This window comes from Oncorhynchus kisutch, linkage group LG5, assembly GCF_002021735.2.
Source record: "Oncorhynchus kisutch isolate 150728-3 linkage group LG5, Okis_V2, whole genome shotgun sequence".
In the NCBI taxonomy this organism is placed as follows: Eukaryota; Metazoa; Chordata; class Actinopteri; order Salmoniformes; family Salmonidae; genus Oncorhynchus; species Oncorhynchus kisutch.
Genome location: NC_034178.2, coordinates 56,443,559 through 56,468,818, shown reverse-complemented (window position 1 = coordinate 56,468,818; position 25,260 = coordinate 56,443,559). Strand labels below are relative to the sequence as shown.

The following is a 25,260-nucleotide window of genomic DNA, read 5'->3' as shown; positions in this document are numbered from 1 at the left end:
GTTTCAAAAGTTTCACTCAAGCTATAATTTGGTGGGCGGGTAATGCAGATGATTCCGGGATCCGAGCGGCGATTGGCTAGAGAGACGAGCGTGTCACTCAGGCTCAAGGGAGTTTAAATAACTGTGTACCTGTCTGTCCCGAACAAACGCTTCTCATCACATCACTTCTTAATGTGACAAACAGCAGCAAAATGAGGAAATATTGGAGCAGTTTCACAGACGTAATATTTACAAACCCCGCGGCCACTGACACGGTAGGATGATATGCAACTGTCTTGGTGTAACAGTTAATTAAGTCATGGTTGTTGGCGGGAGGAACGATATTTTGACCAAAGCAACTTCATTCGGACGACTGTCTTTTTATTTATTTAATTGGGGAGATTAGCCTACTTATAAAGATAAACGCTTAAAATGTATGAAGCGATTAATGGGTAAATATGCTGTTATTTGCGCGGTCCAAAAAACAAACAGGTAGAATTCTAATTAATCTGGAATGGAGAATTTAACTGTATAGCCTACTTCTCTGTCACGGTTGGGATGCTATTCACTGTAAATGAATAAAAACGAATTCCAGTGTGTTGCACGTATGTAACAATGGCTTGACATTGCCTTCTAAGCTTTATGAAATATGCTCTCACTTACTATGTGCGTGCTTGCGTTATCTGTCTGTGATACAGGTTAAGGATGACCATGAGAAGCAGCAGCAGGACTCCTATGTGGGCAGCAATGATGAGAATATTGACCGGGGGAACTGGACCAATAAGAGGGAGTATATGTTGTCTATGATTGGCTATGCTGTGGGTCTGGGGAATGTATGGAGGTTCCCCTACCTGGCCTATAAGAATGGAGGAGGTAAGTGGGGACACACTTGTACACACACACACACACACACCAGTGGCTCTCGGTGCAGTTTAAGATTAGGGATGATGATTTTTGAGCATGGCCTAATTTCTATTACAGCCTATTGGATGACTGTCATTCATACTCCATTCACCCAGCTCAATGTTTAGTCTATTATATGATACTCGAATTTGCCCAATACCCATCATGAGGTTGCTACAACCTAGCCTACCAATGAAAGTTTATAACGTAGGTACACAGGTTGAGAGACAAATTGGAGTAACCAAGGTGGCGGATGGTGACACATTCAATACCGCCTTGCACACTCTTGCCATCATCTAGCTGATCTAGGCTGTAGTCACTAGTCCAAACAGTGGCAACACGGAACATCTAAAAGTAGAGTTTCTATTGGACAAATTCTGATAGTTTCATCCTGTTTTGTTCCGTTTCCTTCTGTTTAAGAAATGTTTTGCAACAGAATGGGTGAAATGAATCAACCCCTGATCACCTGTTCACCTTCATAGCATGCACATTCCTTCTCGGATCTCCGCTCTCTCTCCTCTCACCTTTTCCCTTTGCTTGGTGTTAAGTGCACAACACAACAGCTGTCTGTGACCAGTTGAAAAAAACGTATCTGAGTCAAACCTTCATACCCTAACTGCTAACCACTGCACAGCCTACATCGAGTGCGGTTACATGCATACAATAATGCGACTATTGTGGATAGTCATCACTCCTGTGTTCCAATGGCACAATGTGTTAGCTAATCAAAATTTAGCAATTTAAAAGGCTAATTGATCATTAGGAAACTCTTTTGCAATTATGTTAGCACAGCTGAAAACCTGTTCTGATTTAAAGAAGGAATAAAACTGGCCTTCTTTGGACTGCTTGAGTAGCTGGAGCATCAGCACTTGTGGGTTCAATTACAGGCTCAAAATGGCTAGAAACAAATAACTTTCTTCTGAAACTCAGTCTATTCTTGTTCTGAGATATGAAGGCTATTCCATGTGAGAAATTGCCAAGAAACTGAAGATCTGGTACAGTGCTGTGAATTACTCCCTTCACAGAACAAAGCAAACTGGCTCTAACCAGAACAGTGAAGAGGCGACTCCGGGATGCTGAACTTCTAGGCAGAGCTCCCTCTGTCCAGTGTCTGTGTTCTTTTGCCCATCTTAATCTTTTCTTTTTATTGGCCAGTCTGAGATATGGCTTTTTCTTTTGCAACTCTACCTACAAGGCCAGCATCCCGGAGTCGCCTCTTCACTGTTGACGTTGAGACAGGAACACGACTTTCCCGAAGCGGATCCTCTGTTTGGTCCACCACCCAGGACAATGGATCAAAACAAGGCTCCCTAAATTTTTATCAGAATATCGAATGCGCGACCCGGGCTGGACTAATTCTGGATCATTGTTACTCTAACAAAGTAGAGTCGCAATTCAATGGCTCAGACACCTGAGGTATGTGGCAGGGTCTACAGTCAATCACAGACTACAAAAAGAAAACCAGCCCCGTCGCGGACCCCGATGTCTTGCTCCCAGACAAACTAAACAAAATCTTTGCTCGCTTTGAGGACAATACAGTGCCACCGACATGGCCCGCTACCAAAACCTGCAGGCTCTCCTTCACCGCAGCCAACGTGAGTAAAACACTTAAACGTGTTTACCCTTGCAAGGCTGCCGGCCCAGACGGCATCCCTAGCCGCGTCCTCAGAGCATGCGCAGACCAGCTGGCTGGTGTGTTTACGGACATATTCAATCAATCCCTATCCTAGTCTGCTGTTCCCACATGCTTCAAGAGGGCCACCATTGTTCCTGTCCCCAAGAAAACTAAGGTAACTGAGCTAAACGACTATCGCCCTGTAGCACTCACGTCCGTCATCATGAAGTGCTTTGAGAGACTAGTCAAGGACCATATCACCTCCACCCTACCTGACACCCTAGACCCACTCCAATTTGCTTACCGCCCCAATAGGTCCACAGACGATGCAATCGCAATCACACTGCACACTGGCCTAACCAATCTGGACAAGAGGAATACCCATTTAAGAATGCTGTTCATCGACTACAGCGCAGCATTTAACACCATAGTACCCTCCAAACTCGTCATTAAGCTGTTCACCCATGACTGCGTGGCCTTGCACGCCTCCAACTCAATCATCAAGTTTGCAGACGACACTACAGTGGTAGGCTTGATTACCAACAACGACGAGACGGCCTACAGGGAGGTGAGGGCCCTCAGAGTGTGGTGTCAGGACAATAACCTCACACTCAACATCAACAAAACAAAGGAGATGATTGTGGACTTCAGGAAACAGCAGAGGGAGCACCCTTCTATCCACATCGATTGGACAGTAGTGGAGAAGGTGGAAAGTTTTTAAGTTCCTCTGAGTACACATCACGGACAAACTGAAATGGTCCACCCACACAGACAGCGTGGTGATGAATGCGCAACAGCGCCTCTTCAACCTCAGGAAGCTGAAGAAATTTGGCTTGTCACCAAAAACACAAACTTTTAGAGGCAAAAAGTTGCTACGGCAACTGCTCCACCCACAACCGCAAGGCTCTCCAGAGGGTAGTGAGGTCTGCACAACGCATCACCGGGCACAATCAACCTGCCCTCCGGGACACCTACACCACCCGATGTCACAGGAAGGCCGAAAAGATCATCAAGGACAACAACCACCCGAGCCACTGCCTGTTCTCCCCGCTATCATCCAGAAGGCGAGGTCAGTACAGGTGCATCAAAGCTGGGACCGAGAGACTGAAAAACAGCTTCTATCTCAAGGCCATCAGACTGTTAAACAGTCATCACTAACATTGAGTGGATGCTGCCAACACACTGACTCAAATCACTAGCCACTTTAATAATAAAACATTGGATGTAATAAATGTCTCACTAGTCACTTTAAACAATGCAACTTAATATAATGTTTACATTACTCATCTCAAATGTATATACTGTATTCTATACCATCTACTGCATCTTGCCTATGCCGTTCGGCCATCGCTCACCCATGTATTTATATGTACATATTCTCATTCATTCCTTTACACTTGTGTGTATAAGGTAGTTGTTGTGAAATTGTAAGATTACTTGTTAGATATTACTGCATGGTCGGAACTAGATGCAGAAGCATTTCGCTACACTTGCATTAACATCTGCTAACCATGTGTATGTGACCAATAAAATTTAATTTGATTTGCGGGTACTATTTAATGAATGTGCCAGTTGAAGACTTGTGAGGCATCTGTTTCTCAAGCTAGACACTCTATGTACTTGTCCTCTTGCTCAGTTGTGCACCAGGGCCTCCCACTCTTTCTATTCTGGTTATAGCCAGTTTGCGCTGTTCTGTGAAGGGCGTAGTACACAGCGTTATACCAGATCTTCAGTTTCTTGGCAATCTCTTGCATGGAATAGCCTTCATTTCTCAGAACAAGAACAGACTTTTCAGAAGAAAGTTATTTGTTTCTGGCCATTTTTGAGCCTGTAATTGAACCCACAAATGCTGATGCTCCAGATTCTCAACGAGTCTAAAGAAGGCCAGTTTAATTGCTTTTTTTAGTCAGCACTAAAGAAGTTCAGCTGGGCTAACATAATTGCAAAAGTATTTTCTAATGACTAATTAGCCTTTTTAAAATGATAAACTTGGATAAGTTAACACAATGTGCCATTGGAACATAGGAGCGATGGTTGCTCATAATGGGCCTATCTACGCCTATGTAGATATTCCATAAAAATCAGCCGTTTCCAGCTACAATAGTCATTCACAACATTAACAATATCTACACTTTATTTCTGATAAATTTGATGTAATTTTAATGGACAAAAGAAATGAGCTTTTCTTTCAAAAACAAGGACATTTCTAAGTGACCCCAAACCTTTGAACAGTATTGTACATTGTTGCGCCCAACACACTTCACTAGCCCTAAAGAGGGAGGCTCGCTTGGCAGGTGTAAGCACACGCACAGAACAAATACACTGCTGGAATGCCTTTTTGAATTTTTTAAATTGCATAATCTGCCTAGTACCATAACCAGTTTAATATGAAATTATTAGTGTGCATGTAAACGTACCATATTTGCTATTGTCATAGTCAACATAGCTAGGCCTACTAGAACTAACGCATTAGTAAACCCACAATCCAATCTATGTGTACAGCTAGCAGTTAGACTGGCAGGCATCGGCGGCAGTACATTACTAAAACCGAAAGCTTACCTTGACTTGGAAGAGTTGCAGTGTTGGATTGCCTTAGCCAGCTAGCTAACATAAATGGCATTCCTCGCTGTTTGAGTCAGGGTGTTGAGTAGGCTATATTAGCTGCCTTAGCTAGCTAAGTAAGTGAAAGGTAATGAACTGCTTATCCTTAATTTAGGAAAATAATTTGTTTAGAACTGTTCAACTTTCTGAGTCAACAACACACCACACTTGATGCACGGCTGTGCTAGCTAGCTGTAGCTTCTGCTTTCAGTTCCAGATTAATATCTGATCATTTGATTGGATGGACATGTCAATTCATGCTGCAAGAGCTCTGAGGTTGGAGGACGTCCTCCGGAAGTTGTCATAATTACTGTGTACGTCTATGGAAGTGGGTGAGAACCGTGAGCCTCCTAGGTTTTGTATTGAAGTCAAAGTACCAAGAGCAGGATGGAAAATATATTTTTCCTCCACCTACACTATTATTATTCTACCCTAGAAGGTGCTGTTGAGGCTACTGAAGACCCTCATTTCAAAACAGTTTTAATAATTTTGGTAAAATTAATATATTTAGTATAGTTTTATCTTATGTTGACATTAGGTTTTTCTGAAATTCACTGAGTAGGATGGTCCTCCCCTTCATCTGAGAAGGAGCCTCCACTGACACACACCTACACAGTGACCTAAGCTTGCTTAGTGTGCGCTAATGACACACCTGTTCAATAGTAACTCAATACCCTATAACGGGTCCCCAGTTGCATTCAGCCGTGTGCCAATTCTTTTTATTTTATTTCCTTGAGCAGATGGTCGGGGGCCGGAACATAGTTATAAACTCAGCAAAAAAAGAAACGTCCTCTCATTGTCAACTGCGTTTATTTTCAGCAACATGTGTAAATATTTGTATGAGCATAAGATTCAACAACTGAGACAAACTGAACAAGTTCCACAGATATGTGACGAACAGAAATTGAATAATGTGACCCTGAACAAAGGGGGGTCAAAATCTAAAGTAACAGTCAGTATCTCGTGTGGCCACCAGCTCCATTAGGTACTGCAGTGCATCTCCTCCTCATGGACTGCACCAGATTTGCCAGTTCTTGCTTCTTGCTTGCTTCTCTTCCACCAAGGCACCTGCAAGTTCCCGGACATTTCAGGGGGGAATGGCCCTAGCCCTCACCCTTCAATCCAACAGGTCACAAACGTGCTCAATGGGATTGAGATCCAGGGTCTTTGCTGGCCATGGCAGAACACTGACATTCCTGTCTTGCAGGAAATCACGCACAGAACAAGCAGTATGGCTGGTGCCATTGTCATGCTGGAGGGTCATGTCAGGATGAACCTGCAGGAGGGTACCACATGAGGGGGGAGGATGTCTTCCCTGTAATGCACAGCATTGAGATTGCCTGCAATGATGACAAGCTCAGTCCGATGATGCGACACACCGCCCCAGACCATGACGGACCCTCCACCTCCAAATTAATCCCGCTACAGAGTATAGGCCTTGGTGTAACGCTCATTCCTTTGACGATAAACGTTAATCCGACCATTACCCCTGGTGAGACAAAACCGCGACTCGTCAGTGACGAGCACTTTTGCCAGTCCTGTCTGGTCCAGCGACGGTGGGTTTGTGCCCAATGGCGACGTTGTTGCCGGTGATGTCTGGTGCGGACCTGCCTTACTACAGGCCTACAAGCCCTCAGTTCAGCCTCTCTCAGCTTATTACGGACAGTCTGAGCACTGATTGAGGGATTGTGCGTTCCTGGTGTAACTCTGACTGTTGTTGCCATGCTGTACCTGTCCCGCAGGTGTGATGTTCGGATGTACCGATCCTGTGCAGGTGTTGTTACACGTGGTCTGCCACTGCGAGGACGATCAGCTCTCCGTCCTGTCTCCCTGTAGCGCTGTCTTGGACGTCTCACAGTATGGACATTGCAATTTATTGCCCTGACCACATTTGCAGTCCTCATGCCTCCTTGCAGCATGCCTAAGGCACATTCACGGAGGTGAGCAGGGACCCTGGGCATCTTTCTTTTGGTGTTTTTCAGAGTAAATAGAAAGGCCTCTTTGGGGTCCTAAGTTTTCATAACTGACCTTAATTGACTACCGTCTGTAAGCTGTTAGTGTCTTAACGACTGTTCCACAGGGGCATGTTCATTAATTCATTGAACAAGCATTGGAAACGGTGTTTTAAACCACTTACAATGAAGATATGTGAAGTTATTTGGATTTTTACTCATTATTTTTGATAGACGGGGTCCTGAAAATGGACGTTTCTTTTGCTGAGTTTAAATTTCAACATTGCAAATTGACTGCAAAAAAACTAACCGATCACATATTTGACAAAAAACGGAATCATTTAAAACCTTGATAAGCTCACATGCCTCTTTATGTGTGGGTTTACATGGCAATAGATTTCCTAAATTAAAATCACTTGAAGCTTATTTCCTGGTGATTTTAGTCTTATGTCCCAAAATAATTATAAGTGTCAGAACTTGGGGGGCCTAATAAAATCACCTACTGGCCAACTCTGTCCCGCAGGCCGCCTATTTGGGAATCCTACCCTATAATAACTTATAAACTAGACCATGGCAGAACATTCTTAAAGATTCATTTCAGATTATTGTAGTTAAGCCCATATACGCTTCCACCATCTGCTGGCTACCTCATAATCCTTCATTTGTTATTAGTGTCAAGTTTTCTGTCCTCTCTGTCTCTAGGTGCTTTCCTCATCCCGTATGTCATCATGCTGGCTGTTGCTGGTATACCTCTGTTCTTCCTGGAGAGTTCCTTTGGTCAGTTCTGCAGCCAAGGCCCTGTCAATGTGTGGCGGGCTCTGCCCATATTTCAGGGTAAGACTAAGCCTGTACCCCTAATTTACCACCTAAGCCCAAACCGGTCCCAATTCAATGTCTACCCATTACTCTTCGTCTCAACCCTTCGATGTTTGCAGATACAGTATGTAAGGTATAAGCTATGTTTTTGGAACCTTCACCACTGCACTGCTTATACCTAGCCAGACTCTTCAGATCTGCAGACATTGAAGGGTAAAGGGCCAAAGGGAATGGTTAAGGAGTGGATTGGGACCAGCTGTATGACTTTCTTTCCACTTCTAGGAACTCATCCATTCCCTTCACCACTCAGACCTTTTGGGGAGTGTTTGCTACTACTCTCTGTTTGAATGTTGTGTGAGCAGACAGCCCATTACACCACGGGATCAGCTTTATTGACCTTAGAGGAAAATTGTATCAAGTTTGTTTGAGCAGTGTATTAATGGTTAACCATATGACCTGAATCTAAACTCGATGTATGAGCTGGAGGAACTATCAGTCTATACCCAGGGCTAACCCTATAAGGCTGCTAGTCCATTTACTGTATGTACCCAGCCCCTGAGCTAACCTATAACCCTACGAAGCCCAATGGGTTACTGTATCACTCTGTCAGACTGGCCTCTAGCTGCTGAATGTGCCAAAACACAGAACACATTCATGGTGCATATTGGACCAAGTCCTTCTCTACTGCTATTGGTTAGTTATAAAACTGTCAAGGGTAGTGTTTCCAAATCCTGTTTTTTGTTTTTAACCCTAGCACAACGTAACGCACCTGATTCACATTTGTTGTTTATTTCAATCCGGTGTGTAGCGCTAGAGCAAATGTGCACCCCTTTTGGATCCCCGGAACCAGGATTAAGAAAAATTGCTCTAGGATGTGCATGTAAGCAATTTCTTAGTAATACTTGTTTGTGAGCTGAAAATTTCTCTGAAAAGAGAAATTGTAGAAATTGCCCATAAGCACATCTTATTTTGTTATTATGTTTAGCACAAATTTGTTTACATCCTCATCATTTCTCCTTTGGCAAGATAATCCATCCACCTGATAAGTGTGGTATATCATTACACAGGTGAACTGGGGACAAAAAGCCACAAATGTTTTGTCACATAACACAATGCCACATGTTTTGAGGGAGTGTTCAATTGGCATGCTGACTGCAGGAATGCCCACCAGAACTGTTGCCAGAGAATTTTATGTTTTAGAGAATTTGGCAGTACGTCCAACTGGCCTCACAACTGCACACCACCTGCAACCACGCCAGCCTCCACATCCAGCTTTTTCACTTCCACCCATACAGCTGATGAAACTGTGGGTTTGCACAATTGAAGAATTTCAGCACAAACTGTCAAACCGTGTCATGGAAGCTCATCAGCTTGCTCGTTGACTTGACTACTGTTTGGCGTTTTACCTGATTTCAGTGGGCAAATGCTCATCTTCGATGGCAACTTGCACGCTAGAAAAGTGTGCTCTTCATGAATGATTCCCTGTTTCAACTGTACCGGGCACATGGTGATGAGTGCTTCTACGCCTGCATTGCTTGCTGTTTGGGGTTTTAGGCTGGGTTTCTGTACAGCATTTTGAGATATCAGCTGATGTAAGAAGGGCTTTATAAATCAATTTGATTTGATGAGTGTCATGTGGTGACAGGCATAAGCTACGGGCAACGAACACGATTGCATTTTATTACTGGCAATTTGAATGTACACAGATGAAAATGAAATTACCCCTTGATCATGTTTGGGATGCTCAGGGTCGACATGTACGACAGCGTGTTCCAGTACCCGCCAATTTCCAGGAACTTCGCACAGCCATTGAAGAGGAGTGGGACAATACTCCACAGGCCACAATCAACAACCTGATCAACTCTATACAAATGAGATGTGTCGCACTGCATGAGGCAAATGGTGATCCACGCACCTACTTTTATTTCTTTTTTTCTTTTTTTAAGGTATCTGTGACCAACAGATGCATATTTGTTTTCCCTGTCATGTGAAATCCATAGATTAAGGACTAATGAATTTATTTAAAGTGACTGAGTTTCTTATATGAACTGTAACTCAGTAAAATCTTTCGAATTGTGTATTTGTGGTCAGTGTAATTTTTGTACATTGCCACTGTAGTTATTCTTTCACATGCTTTGGCGGATACCTCCTGCCATAGAATGTCTCACTTATCATGTGTTCTCTGTTACGTCTTCCTTGGAAAATAGAATGTTTTCCTCAATGGGACTTCCTTGATTAGATAAATCTCAAGATGAGGAACTACAATGTGACCGGTTGACCAGTATACCAGGAAGCACTGGTTCTGGCTGTTTACCTTCGGCTGAATCAGTATGTGATAAAGATGGAACTTCACAGAACTTGTCAATAAAGTCACTGCTATCAGGGATGGTGACGATTCAATCTATTCAGAAAGTTAATTGAAATTCAAATATTGAAGAATCCGCCTTGATTTACATCTAACTCAATTCCTGCTCTCTCTCCTCACTCTCCCTTTCCCTATCCTCTCCAGGTGTGGGTGTAGCTATGGTTTTGGTCAGTACGTTAGTAGGCATCTACTACAACGTCATCATTTCCTACAGTCTCTACTACATGTTTGCCTCATTCCAGTCCCCTCTGCCATGGAGTGACTGTTTCTACTGGTCCAACAGCAACTGTAGCCTCACACCTAGAGGTACCTGTTTTATAATGTAGTGTCACATCTAAAGATGTAGTGAAGTTGCCCTGTTGTGCAGCTTTTACTCTTCTATCATGTTAATTAGGCTCCAAACAAAATAACCTTGACCAATATTTTCCATTACCTGACATTAATGTTTTCCATGATATGCTTTAATGAACATGACCTAGGTGAACCTGAACAGAGTGCCATGTAACGTTACCACTCTGACAATGGCTTCTGACCTCTACAGAAGTGTGCAACAATACCCTAGCTACCAACTGGAGTGAACCAGTAATTGTAGCCAACATGACGCTGTGGGAGAATGAGACTTGCCCAAAGGAAAACATCATCAGCATCCCAGTACAGAGCCCCAGCGAACAGTATTGGGAGTGAGTAACACACACACTTGATTCAATTTCACTAAGTTGAAAATACTTCAGAGGTCACACAGGTTGTGTTGAATGCCAGGTTGTCTCTATAATGCTATGTTGAAACTGATCCTGTCTGTAAGATTGACCACCTTACAGTCAGACAATCTCTTTGTCTATCCCCAGCCTGGTGGCCTTACAAAGGTCTAGTGGTCTGGATGAGACCGGTCCGGTGGTCTGGCATCTGGCTCTCTGTCTGCTACTGGGATGGCTGCTCATCGCTGCTGCCCTTTACAAAGGCATCAAGTCCTCAGGAAAAGTCTGTATGACCATTTCCTGTTTGTGTGTGTGATAGTGATGTGCGGGTTGACCCATAACCCACAATCGCCGCAGTTATATCCACGAGGCAAGCAGGTTTAGGGTCATGAAATATTGTTTAAAGGGAAAATGCTACCTTTCATTATTTTAGGCTAGCTGGCATAAGCTTTAGGGCCTAACTGTACGTGCACCAAGTAGCTTACATGTCAGTCGCCAAATGCATTTGGAACGGGCAGGACAAGTTAACGTCGATCCACGGAGGGAAAAAAAGGACAATGTCTGAGTTTAGAGAAAAGCTGTGAAATGGAGAGTTGAAAATAAAGACAAGGGAGGGCCAGAAAAGTAATATTTGAAGTGGTCAAAGAGGATGATAGCAGTGCTGGCTATGTTATGTGTGGTTGTCAAATTTGTACAGTGCCTCACAGTCACAAGACGGGGACTTCAAATAGGCCTATGGCACGTCAAGGGAATTGTAGCCTACTGTTGATGGGTTAAATGGAAACTGACTGTAGGTCTATAACCTCTCACTTAGCCTTAATATTAACAACTGCAGAATTTAAGCATTTCTTGCAGTAAAATGATACAGCATGATACAAATGTAGGCACCATTTTTACTCACAGTGGGAAAAGTGGAGTGGAGAAATATGATTTCTTTCTTTCAGCTTCTTGAGAGAATGCAAATCTGCAGTTAGATACAGTTTGTCGCAGTGCAATCTTTATCAGCATCATAAAAGCTGATACTATTTCAACCACAAAATATGCATCCAAGCTGAACTGAAATCTTATGAGAAACACGTTGGGTTGTTTTCACAGCTTTCTATTTCCTTACAACCGGTCAAACTGATATTATTTGGAAATTTTACACATCTTTTAAGTTTTAGTTATTTCATTTTCTTGCCGGGCCCTAAACATCTTTGCTCCATGGAAGTATCAGAGATGACTGAGAACTTTATCGATATCAACTAGATTCTGGTAAGCAAGGGTTTATTTAGTCTTGGGCAACAATGACAGAAGAGATGCTGCACATATCTAATTATAGACAAGTTGACTTACAAATAGCCTACCAAATCATTAGAAGTTACAAGCAAAAACATATCTGAAATCAGGCAAACTTAGTACTAAAAAAACCTAACGGTAACCTACAACATTCTCTATATTAGAGGGTTAGGGTCGGGTGCGGGCCTTCGATTTAAACTTATTACATATACTTGGGTGGTTGTCGATGGGTTATTAGCAATTGCGGGCGAACAAAGAGCTGACCTGCTCCCCACTAGTGTGTGAGTTGGTCCTGTCTTTCTAATGTGTGTCTTTCGGATGTGCATGTGTCCCTCTAATATTTTTGTGTGTGTCTGTCCCCAGGTTGTGTATTTCACCGCTACGTTTCCCTATGTGGTGTTGCTGATTCTTCTGATCCGGGGAGTTACACTAGAGGGCGCCAGAGACGGGATAGAGTTCTACATTGGCTCCCAGTCCAACCTCACAAAACTGGGCGAGGCAGAGGTTAGAGCCTAACCTCTTACCTGTCAACTCAAAATACACATGCTTGACTGAAATAACTAAATAGTAGGTATTTCTGGCAGGTGTGGAGAGATGCAGCCACACAGATCTTCTATTCTCTGTCAGTAGCGTGGGGTGGTGTCACGGCCCTGTCTTCATATAACAAGTTCCACAACAATGTGTTCAAGGACGCACTGACGGTCTGCCTCACCAACTGTGGTATGACTCAAACACCACACACGCACCAGATGGATGCTAATGGCATCATAAAGAAGAACTTTCAAGGTTTCATTCTGTTCCAGTACATCGTTTTTCCTTTCCCGTTTAATGGCACTCTATAGGTACCAGTGTGTTTGCAGGCTTCGCCATCTTCTCCATCTTAGGTCACATGGCTCATGTCTATGGAAAGCCTGTATCCGAGGTGGCCCAGGCAGGTGAGTAGTACACCACTGTACTGTGTTTAGCTTTACCTTACTGACACAATAGCCACTTAACAAACACTAACAAAGTGTGCGCGTGTGCATGCGTGTAGGTTTTGGCCTAGCATTTATTGCGTACCCTGATGCCCTGTCCAAGCTGCCAATTTCTCCTCTTTGGTCCATCCTCTTCTTCTTCATGCTGCTCACCCTTGGACTGGACTCGCAGTTCGCTGGCATAGGTCAGTCAGACACACACACACCCATGCACATGGGACACACACGCCAGGGTATTTCACTTACTGCCAACTATTTGGGGTATTTCAATTACTTTCAAAAACATTTGGAAGTAAGTATTTAGATATATATATATATATATATATTTTTTTTTAAAGACCAGTAGGTGAATATTGGAATGTATTTGGAAATACACTTGGAAAGTTTTTGAAAATACTCATACACTCCCATGCATTTTTAAAGATGCACTATGTAGAAATTGCTCTGCCACTTCCTGACTGCTAAAATTGGAATAGTTCACCTAATTTCAGTTTGTGCCAAAACAAGCAAGTATAGTGTAGAGAGTCATTGTAGCATCTAAAACGCTATGAAATATATTTTCCATAACAAAAAATATTGTATTTTCAGCTTTTTGACGTTGGTGTACAAAATACTAAAATGCACAGAAAAATAAGTATTTAAACAACAAATAGTTTGGACACCTACTCATTCCAGGATTTTTCTTTATTCTACATTGTAGAATAATAGGGAAGATATCAAAACTATGAAATAACACATGGAATCGTGTAGTAACCAAAAAAATGTTCAACAAAAAAATATTTTTGAGATATTTCAAAGTAGCCACCATGACAGCTTTGCACACTCTCTCAATCAGCTTCAGGAGGTTATCACCTGGAATGCTTTCCCATCAGTCTTGAAGGAGTTCCCACATTTGCTGAGCTCTTGTTGGCTGCTTTTCCTTCACTCTGCGGTCCAACTCATCCCAAACCATCTCAATTGGGTTGAGGTCGGGGGATTGTGGAGGCCAGGTCATCTGAAGCAGCACTCCATCACTCTCCGTCTTGGTCAAATAGCCCTTACACAGCCGGGAGATGTGTTGGGTCATTGTTCTGTTGAAAAACAAATGATAGTACCACTAAGCGCAAACCAGATGGGATGGCGTATCGCTGCAGAATGCTGTGGTAGCCATGCTGGTTAAGTGTGCCTTGAATTCTAAATAAATCAGTGTCACAAGCAAAGCACTATCACACCACCGCTCATATTTCTTGGCCCAAGCAAGTCTCCTCTTCTTATTGGTGTCCTTTTAGTAGTGGTTTCTTTGCAGCAATTCAACCATGAAGGCCTGATTCACATAGTCTCCTCTGAATAGCATTTATTTGGGCTGCAGCAGAGGTATCTCTGGGTCTTCCTTTCCTGGGGCGGTCCTCATGAGAGCCAGTTTCATCATAGCCCTTGATGGTTTTTGTGACTACACTTGAAGAAACTTTCAAAGTTCTTACTTTTCCAGATTGACTGACCATCATGTGCTAAAGTTATGGTAGACTGTTTATCTTTGCTTATTTGAGCTGTTCTTGCCATGATATGGACTTGGTATTTTACCAAATAGGGCTATCTTCTGTAAACCACCCCTACCTTGTCACAACACAACTGCTTGGCTCAAATGCATTAAGAAGGAAATAAATTCAACAAATTCACTTTTAACAAGGCAAACCTGTTAATTTAAATGTATTCCAGGTGACTACCTCATGAAGCTGGTTGAGAGAATGCAAAGAGTGTGCAAGGGTGGATACTTTGAAGAATCTCAAGTGTGAAATATATTTTGATTTGTTTAACACTATTTGTTTGGTTACTACATGATTCCATATTGCTTAGGTTTGATGTATTTTACAATGTAGAAAGTAATAAAAAATAAAGAAGCCCTTGAGTGAGTGTCCAAACTTTAGACTGGTAGTGTAATTACTCTACTCAGTACTTTGTTGAAGCACCTTTGGCAGTGAATACAGCTTCAAGTATTCTTTGGGTATAACGCTACAAGCTTGGCACACCTGTATTTGGGGAGTTTCTCCCATTCTACTCTGCAGATCCTTTGAAGCTCTGTCAGGTTGGATGGGAAGCATTGCTGCACAGATATTTTCAGGTCTCTCCAGAGATGTTCCATCGTGTTCAAGTCCGGGCTCTGGCTGAGCCACTCAAGAATATTGCTTTGTCTTGGCTGTGTGCTTAAGGTTGTTGTCCTGTTGGAAGGTGGAACTTCGCCCCAATGTGAGAACCTGCTCTAGAGTGATCAGGACTTCATCAATGATCTCTCTCTGTACTTTGCTCTGTTCAGGTGAGACTTGAAATTGAGCTCAGGCACATCCTGTTTCCATTGATCATCCTTGATGTTTCCACAACTTGATTTGGAGTACACCTGTGGTAAATTCAATTGATTGGACATGATTTGGAAAGGCGCACACACCTGTTAAGTAAGGTCCCACAGTTGACAGTGTGTCACGTTCAGACCATAGTTCTGTTATTTTATTCTTTGTTTTAGTATGGTCAGGGCATGAGTTGGGGTGGGCAGTCTGTTTGTTTTTCTATGTTGGTTTTTGTGTTCGGCCTTGTATGGTTCTCAATCAGAGGCAGGTGTCGTTAGTTGTCTCTGACTGAGAATCATACTCAGGTAGCCTGGGTTTCACTGTTGGGTTGTGGGTGTTTTGTTTCCGTGTGAGTGTTTGGTCACATGGTACTGTTTCGGCTTTGGTATAGTCACGTCATCGTTTATTGTTTTGATTCAGTGCTTTCTTTTATTAAAATCATCATGAACACGTACCACGCTGCGCTTTGGTCCGATCCTTACTCCTCCTCAGACGAAGAGGACGATATCCGTTACACAGTGCATGTCAGAGCAAAAACCAAGCCATGAGGTTGAAGGAATTGTCCGTAGAGATCTGAGACAGGATTGTGTCGGCACAGATCTGGGGAAGGGTACCAAAACCTTTTTGCAGCATTGAAGGTCCCCAACAACACAGTGGCCTCCATGATTCTTAAGTGGAAGAAGTTTGGAACCACCAAGAGTCTTCCTAGACCTGGCCGCACGGAAACTCTGAGCAATCGGGGGAGAAGGGCCTTGGAGGTGACCAAGAACCCAATGGTCACTCTGACAGAGCTCCAGAGTTCATCTGTGGAGATGGGAGAAACTTCCAGAACGACAACATCTCTAAAGCACTCCACCAATCAGGCCTTTTATGGTAGAGTGGCCAGACGGAAGCCACTCCTCGGTGAAAGGCGCATGACAGCGTGCTTGTAATTAGCCAAAAGGCACCTAAAGGACTTTCAGACCATAAGAAACAAGATTCCTTGGTCTGATGAAACCAAGATTGAACTCTTTGACCTGAATGCCAAATGTCACGTCTGGAGGAAATCTGGCAACATCACGCTGTGTGAAGTTTTATTTTTATTTTCTCAGCAGTAGGACTGGGAGACTAGTCAGGATCGAGGGAAAGATAAACGCTGGAAAGTGCAGACATCCTTGCTGAGAACCTGCTCAGGACTTCAGAATGGGTAGAAGGTTCACTTTCCAACAGAACAACCCTAATCACACAGCCAAGACAATGCAGGAGTGGCTTCGGGACAAGTCTCTGAATGTCCTTGAGTGGCCCAGCCAGACCCTGGACTTGAACCCAATCTCTGGAGAGACCAGAAAATAGCTGTGCAGTGACGCTCCCCATCCAACCTGACCGAGCTTGAGAAGAATGGGAGAAACTCCCGAAATACAGGTGTGCCAAGCTTGTAGCGTCATAGTCAAGAAGACTCAAGGCTGTAATCGCTGCCAACGGTGCTTCAACGAAGTACTGAGTAAAGGGTCTGAATACATATGAATATATGATATTTCAGGTTACATTTGTTTATAAATGTGTTAAAATAAACTGTTTGTGCTTTGTCATTATGGGGTATTGTGTAGATTGATGGGGAAAAGTTTTGATACAGCCTAAAATGTAACGTGAAATCGTGAAGGGGTCTGAATACTTTCCGTGTGTGTGTTTGCACACACACACACTACTAACTAGACCTGGACAGTGACCTCTGACTCTTGCCGTGTTCCCTCAGAGGTCATCTCCACCTGCCTACAGGATGCCTTCCCTGAAAGGTTCAAATCAAAACGCTCTATCATCTCTGTGGGAACCTGTGCCATCCTTTTCCTGCTCGGCCTGCCGTGCGTAACCCAGGTAAGTCCTTAGTTACCATAACTAAAATAGGTCCTTAGATACCACAATTTCGTTCACATTAATTTCTTGCGAATGCGTGTGATTACTGTCTGTGTGTCACTCCAGGCAGGGATATATTGGGTGACTCTGATGGATCAGTTCTGTGCTGGCTTTGTTCTACTGATCGCTGCTCTGCTGGAGCTTGTTGGGATTTTCTACTTCTACGGTAAATGGAAGTATATTACATGTTATAGCTACATCTACAGAATATATTGTGTGATGGGTACATATAGAGGATTTTTTTATGTTATCAAATGTATTTATATAGCCCTTCGTACATCAGCTGATATCTCAAAGTGCTGGGCAGAAACCCAGCCTAAAACCCCAAACGGCAATCAGTGCAGGTGTAGAAGCACGGTGGCAAGGAAAAACTCCCTAGAAAGGCCAAAACCTAGGAAGAAACCTATAGAGGAACCAGCCTATGAGGGGTGGCCAGTCCTCTTCTGGCTGTGCTGGGTGGAGATTATAACAGAACATGGCCAAGATGTTCAAATGTTCATAAATGACCAGCATGGTCAAATAATAATAATCACAGTAGTTGTCGAGGGTGCAGAAAGTCAGCACCTCAGGAGTAAATGTCAATTGGCTTTTCATAGCCGATCATTAAGAGTATCTCTACCACTCCTGCTGTCTCCAGAGAGTTGAAAACAGCAGGTCTGGGACAGGTAGCACGTCCAGTGAACAGGTCAGGATTCCATAGCCGCAGGCAGAACAGTTGAAACTGGAGCAGCAGCACGGCCAGGTGGCTTGGGGACGGCCAGGTTGACTGGGGACAGCAAGGAGTCATCATGCCAGGTAGTCCTGAGGCATGGCCCTAGGGCTCAGGTCCTCCGAGAGAAAGAGAGAATTAGAGAGCGCATACTTAAATTCACACAGGACACCGGATAAAAGACAGGAGAAGTACTCCAGATATAACAAACTGACCCTAGCCCCCCGACACATAAACTACTGCAGCATAAATAATGGAGGCTGAGACAGGAGGGGTCAGGAGACACTGTGGCCCCATCTGATGATACCCCTAGACAGGGCCAAACAGGAAGGATATAACCCCACCCACTTTGCCAAAGCACAGCCCCCACACCACTAGAGGGATATCTTCAACCACCAACTTACCATCCTGAGACAAGGCCGAGTATAACCCACAAAGATCTCTGCCACGGCACAACCCAACGGGGGGTGCCAACCCAGACAGGAAGATCACGTCAGTGACTCAACCCACTCAAGTGACGCACCCCTCCTAGGGACGACATGAAGGAGCACCAGTAAGCCTGTGACTCAGCCCCTGTAATAGGGTTAGAGGCAGAGATTCCCAGTGTAGAGAGGGGAACCGGCCAGGCAGAGACAGCAAGTTCGGTTCGTTGCTCCAGAGCCTTTCCGTTCACCTTCACACTCCTGGGCCAGACTACACTCAATCATATGACCCACTGAAGAGATGTGTCTTCAGGAAAGACTTCAAGGTTGAGACCGAATCTGCGTCTCTCACATGGATAGGCAGACCATTCCATAAAAATGAAACTCTATGGGAGAAAACCCTGCCTCCAGCTGTTTGCTTAGAAATTCTCGGGACAATTAGGAGGCCTGCGTCTTGTGACCGTAGCGTATGTGTAGGTATGTATGGCAGGACCAAATCAGAGAGATAGGTAGGAGCAAGCCCATGTAATGCTTTGTAGGTTAGCAGTAAAACCTTGAAATCAGCCCTTGCCTTAACAGAAAGCCAGTGTAGGGAGGCTAGCACTGGAGTAATATGATCAAATGTTTTGGTTGTAGTCAGGATTCTAGCAGCCGTATTTAGCACTAACTGAAGTTTATTTAGTGCTTTATCCGGGTAGCCGGAAGGTAGAGCATTGCAGTCGTCTAACCTAGAAGTAATAAAAGCATGGATACATTTGTATGCATCATTGGACAGAAAGTTTCAGATTTTTGCAATGTTACGTAGATGGAAAAAAGCTGTCCTTGAAACAGTCTTGATATGTTCGTCAAAAGAGAGATCAGGGTCCAGAGTAACGCAGAGGTCCTTCACAGTTTTATTTGAGATGACCGTACAACCATCAAGATTAATTGTCAGATTCAACAGAAGATCTTTGTTTCTTGGGACCTAGAACAAGCATCTCTGTTTTGTCCGAGTTTAAAAGTAGAAGGTTTGCAGCCATTCACTTCCTTATGTCTGAAACACAGGCTCCTAGTGAGGGCAGTTTTGGGGATTCACCATGTTTTATTGAAATGTACAGCTGTGTGTCATCCGCATAGCAGTGAAAGTTAACGTTATGTTTTTGAATGGCATCCCCAAGAGGTAAAATATATAGTGAAAACAATAGTGATCATAAAACGGAACCTTGAGGAACATCGAAATTTACAGTTGATTTGTCAGAGGACAAACCATTCACAGAGACAAACTGATATCTTTCTGACAGATAAGATCTAAACCAGGCCAGAACTTGTCCGTGTAGACCAATTTGCATTTCCAATCTCTCCAAAATAATGTGGTGATCGATGGTATCAAAAGGAGGAGGACAGGAGCACGAGGACAGATGCAGAGCCTCGGTCTGATGACATTAAAAGGTCATTTACCACCTTCACAAGTGCAGTCTCAGTTATATGATCGGGTCTAAAACCAGACTGAAGCATTTCCTATACAGTGTTTGCCTTCAGGAAGGCAGTGAATTGCTGCGCAACAGCTTTTTCAAACAAATTTGAGAGGAATGGAAGATTCGATATAGGCCAATAGTTTTTTCTATTTTCTGGGTCAAGGTTGGGCTTTTTCAAGAGAGGCTATGGAGGGGCTGTATTGTCATTGCTTTTGTCCAATCACAATGCACATACACTGAGTATACCAAACATTAGGGTGCCCCCCTCCCCCATTTTCCCCCTCAGAACAGCCTCAATTCATTGGGGCACGGACTCAACAAGGTGCCGAAAGCGTTCCACAGGGCTGCTGGCCCATGTTGATTCCAATGCCTCCCACAGTTGTCAAGTTGGCTGGATGTCCTTTGGGTGGTGGATGAAACCCCAGCAGCATTGCAGTTATTGACACAAACTGGTGCACCTCCATAACCCGTTTAAAGGCACTTCAATATATTGTCCTGCCCATTCACCCTCTGAATGGCACACATACACAATCATGTCTCAAGACTTAAAAATCCTTTATCCTGTCTCTTCTTCATCTATACTGATTTTGAAGTGGATTTAACAAGTGACATCAATGAGGGATCATCGTTTTCACCTGGCTTAACCTGGTCATTGGAAAGAGCAGGTGTTCTCAATGTTTTGTATACTCAGTGTATATATTGCATGTTATATTATAGCTATATACAGTATAGTACATGTTATAGAGTATGGCACATTCTGTGTTTGTTTGAAGGAGGAAATCGTTTCATTAAGGACATAGAGATGATGATTGGGACGAGGAGCTCTCTCTTCTGGCTGTGGTGGAGAGCATGCTGGTTTTTCATCACTCCTGCTGTCATCACTGTGAGTAATCTCTCTGTCTTTCTCTTAATAATTTAGATTCTATCCTACCTGGCTCTCTGTTCCAGGGTCCTCATTTCTTTAACCCCTGTTCTCTGGCACGCATACACACTTCTCTAATGCATGTGTGTATTGTGTAGGTGATCTTGGTGTGGTCGTTGTTGACTTTCCGTCCGCCATCCTACGGTACGGTGCAGTACCCTGCGTGGGGTGTGGCTCTGGGATGGTGTATGATCGCTTTCTGTCTCATCTGGATACCCCTCGTCGCCGTCTGGAAAATACTCTGTGCCCAAGGAAACCCGTGGCAGGTAGGTGTGTCTGGCAGAGATGTGGATGCTTAGGACTTCTGAGAGTGTTTGGAACTTCTCCTGGAATTGTCAATCCTTTTTTTAGCCAGGTATCAAACCCAGGTCCTGGAAAGTTCAGGTCAAAAGCATGCAGTTTATCAAACCAAACTCTCCAAATACAGGTGTGCCAAGCTTGTAGTGTCATACCCAAGAAGACTCTAGGCTGTAATTGCTGCCAAAGGTGCTTCAACTAAGTACTGCGTAAATGGTCTTATGTAATACTTATGTAAATGTGACATTTCTGTTTATTTTTAATACATTTGCAAAAATGACTACGAACCTGTTTTTTGTTTTTCCTAGTGATTACAGGGTATTGTGTTTTAGATTGAGGGATTAAAACAAATTCCATTTTAGAAGGCTGTAACATAGTAATGTGGAAAGTCAAGAGTTCTGAATTCTTTCCTAATGCCCTGTATACAGGGAGTACCAGTACCAAGTCGATGTTCAGAGGTAATTGAGTTAGCTGTGTACATATATGTAGGGGTAAAGTGACTAGGCAAAAGGATAGATAGACAGTAGCATGTGTGTGGCATGTTATGAGTTGTAGATTCAGGCTGACGGTCAGCATCAGATATGTCATGATTCATTTCTTCCCCACCATCCGAGTCATTTTCATTCAGATCTTGTAGCGGCGCTAACGCAGCATGTGCATCCATTCGTCTTGGTCTTCTTATTGTAAATTACACACGATCTCACTGTGTACTCCAAGTAGACCAGAGTAGACTAAGACTGCTTGGATTCAGTGGACTGATATAAGGTACATACCATATTGAGATTATGATTAGAATATGCCAATGCAATAGAATGGCCCACCCTGTTCTTCATTATGCATTATTCGCTTCCCCTCGCTCATCAACGCACCCTTTCTCCCCATCATAACTTACAGCAAAACCATACGAAAAATGACATTCCCTTCTAAAACTGGTTATAACTCCAGTTCTGTTTGCGATATTAAGATTCTAACTGCAGTGTGTAATATAGACTTATTTAGTAAAAATGAAGGTCGTCAGGGGGCTTGACTTTAATGGTGGAGTAATAAAAAAAGAATCAAATGCAGCCAATGTTACTTCTTTAGCATTTCTAGTGTTAATCAAATCAAATGTATTTATATAGCCCTTCGTACATCAGCTGATATCTCAAAGTGCTGTACAGAAACCCAGCCTAAAACCCCAAACGGCAAGCAATGCAGGTGTAGAAGCACGGTGGCTAGGAAAAACTCCCTAGAAAGGCCAAAACCCAGGAAGAAACCTAGAGAGGAACCAGGCTATGTGGGGTGGCCAGTCCTCTTCTGGCTGTGCCGGGCAGAGATTATAACAGAACATGGTCAAGATGTTCAAATGTTCATAAATGACCAGCATAGTCAAATAATAATAAGGCAGAACAGTTGAAACTGGAGCAGCAGCACAGTCAGGTGGAAGTTGAAACTGGAACAGCAGCACGGCCAGGTGGACTGGGGACAGCAAGGAGTCATCATGTCAGGTAGTCCTGAGGCATGGTCCTAGGGCTCAGGTCCTCCGGGAGAAAGAAAGAAAGAGAGAATTAGAGAGAACACACTTAAATTCACACAGGACACCGAATAGGACAGGAGAAGTACTCCAGATATAACAAACTGACCCTAGCCCCCTGACACATAAACTACTGCAGCATAAATACTGGAGGCTGGGACAGGAGGGGTCAGGAGACACTGTGGCCCCATCCGAGGACACCCCAGGACAGGGCCAAACGGGAAGGATATAACCTCACCCACTTTGCCAAAGCACAACCACCAACTAACCATCCTGAGACAAGGCCGAGTATAGCCCACAAAGATCTCAGCCACGGCACAACCCAAGAGGAGGGGGGGGGGGGCAACCCAGACAGGAAGATCACATCAGTGACTCAACCCACTCAAGTGACGCACCCCTCCCAGGGACGGTATGAAAGAGCCCCAGTAAGCCAGTGACTCAGCCCCTGTAATATGGTTAGAGGCAGAGAATCCCAGTGGAAAGAGGGGAACCGGCCAGGCAGAGACAGCAAGGGCGGTTCGTTGCTCCAGAGCCTTTCCGTTCACCTTCCCACTCCTGGGCCAGACTACATTCAATCATATGACCCACTGAAGGGTGGGTCATATGATTCTGCCTGTGTATCTCCAAGCATCCTCTCTATTACAGTGCATTGTGTCTCTGTCTGCAGCGTATGTGTGCTGTGTGTTCTCCTGTGGAGGGTTGGGGTCCATACCTGGAGGTCCACCGTGGCGGGCGTTATGCAGACGGACAACGGTACTATAGGAAGAACTCTCTCCACCTGCCAGACAACAATGTTTACCACATCTCCAACCACCTCACACGCCTCTAACCCCCTGGTGTGTGTGTGTGTGTGTGTCAACATTTGGTATCACCACTTTTCATAAGGTTTTTATAAGCGTTGTATACTTATTTCTTTTTACCACTATCTGATCACAATGATTCATGCTTTGTTTCACTTTGCACTGTGGTGTGGTCAGCTTTTAAAATTTTAACATCACAGATTTTAAATGTTTTTTTTTTTGTGTACATGTTTTCTACTTGTTAAATGTCAATGCCTTAACTTAAACTGTCATGTTAATGACCACTTAGCCTGGTAACGTTTGACCGTAATAAAGGACTACTCTCTCTGCTATTCGCTGTTTGTTAAATGGATTCTATTGAAACTAAACTGACAGAGGGTGTTTGAGCAAGGTTGGCCGTCATTGGAAATAATAATAATAATAATCTCTAGTTGAATACTTAAACATTTTATTTTATTAAAGTTGAGTTGCTAATATTGATCACTTACTGAGTAGTTATGTGGGATGCAAGGTGATTTGTAGATCAGTGATTCTGCACAGTTCAAGTGCAATGTAGTTGACCACAAAGGAAGTAAAGTGACATACAGCAGGATGCATTCATATTTTGGGAGTTTATTAGAGTGGGTTAGACATTACATGGTGCAGATGTTAGAATGGGCCATGACAACTGGCCCTAACAACAACACAGCCTTTAAACCCAGCTCCTTCATGACATACTTAGGAGTCGGAACTATTTAATGAAGCTGATGAAACGACCTGGGAGAGATGAGATTGGGTTGATATCATTTCAACTACTATTTGAACCCAGATCTGGTTGAGATAGTGATGGAGAGGGTTGTGAATGTAACAGAGTAGTATGCTACTCCATTACCCTCTAGTCATATATTTTCCCCCACATATACAAACACAGATCTTGATCTGGAAGCTCTTGATGTTATCGTATCTGACCGGCACGTTCTGCTTGTTGTAGGGCACCATCTGGGTAGAGTCCCAGACCTCGATCTCCCTGCTTCAGGAAGGTGCAGATCTAAAGACACACTTACGTTAGGGTTGGGAGTTTACATCATCTTCAAAGGGAAGCCTGCTTCAGGAAGCTGCAGATGTAATCACACACACACTGTGTTTGAGTCCAAAATGGCACCCTGTTCCCCATATAGTACACTACCTTTAACCAGAGTACACAAGTATGGCAGGAATAGGGTGTCATTTCACACCTACTGTATCCTGGTCCTGTGTCAGTTACTTCATAGTAGGCCAAGAAGCCAGCCTGTCTGGTGAAGAGTCCGGCAGGGCCGGGGCCAATGGTGGGAGCACCCACAGCAGTGTTAGAGCCACTGGCCTGCTGAGAGGTGTGGCAAATCCAGCCAGGAGCTTCTCGGCAGGGGCACTGTTGCTTTTCCAGTACTTCATGGCATAGTCCTTAGAACACACAGTATCTGGTAGTGAAAACACTAGAGAGCAAAGGTTGGAAAAATAAAGATGTTACTCACACTCAACTGGAACCTAGACAGGCAGGAAGAGACTGATTTGATAAACAGGGGAAGAGATGGGTAGAGAGAAATATGAGGGAGATAAAGAGGGAAGTAGAGTGAAAGTGTCTCGCCACATTGTAGTAGATATGGTTTCCCTGATCAGCCGGTCCTTGGTAGAGGGCTGTTTTCTCCAGTGTTGAATTCCCAAGATCCATGGAAGTCATAGGTCATCACATTCAGAAGGCCAGCAGCCTGAGTGTTAGGGAGAGAGATACAAATATATAT

The 25,260-nt window shown here is 43.7% G+C and overlaps 1 protein-coding gene across 1 annotated transcript; it reads left to right on the top strand.

Annotated features, from left to right (window-relative positions):
- Nucleotides 1–68: 68 nt before the first annotated feature.
- On the top strand, nt 69–23,856 carry slc6a14 (solute carrier family 6 member 14). Its single transcript, XM_020484140.2, has 15 exons — nt 69–254; nt 678–852; nt 7,753–7,884; nt 10,376–10,537; nt 10,773–10,911; nt 11,077–11,209; nt 12,568–12,708; nt 12,789–12,924; nt 13,047–13,139; nt 13,238–13,363; nt 17,229–17,347; nt 17,453–17,552; nt 20,745–20,854; nt 20,992–21,159; nt 23,371–23,856. The coding sequence occupies exons 1-15, from the start codon at nt 192–194 to the stop codon at nt 23,530–23,532; spliced, it is 1,959 nt and encodes a 652-aa protein (XP_020339729.1). The 5' UTR covers nt 69–191; the 3' UTR covers nt 23,533–23,856.
- Nucleotides 23,857–25,260: the final 1,404 nt, after the last annotated feature.

Excerpts from the sequence above, each read along its gene's own strand:
- slc6a14 (XM_020484140.2), top strand. The coding sequence starts at position 192 with ATGAGGAAATATTGGAGCAGTTTCACAGACGTAATATTTACAAACCCC. Across the intron at positions 10,538-10,772 it reads CTGTAGCCTCACACCTAGAG|AAGTGTGCAACAATACCCTA; the intron begins GTACCTGTTTTA and ends TGACCTCTACAG. Across the intron at positions 17,348-17,452 it reads GCCTGCCGTGCGTAACCCAG|GCAGGGATATATTGGGTGAC; the intron begins GTAAGTCCTTAG and ends GTGTCACTCCAG.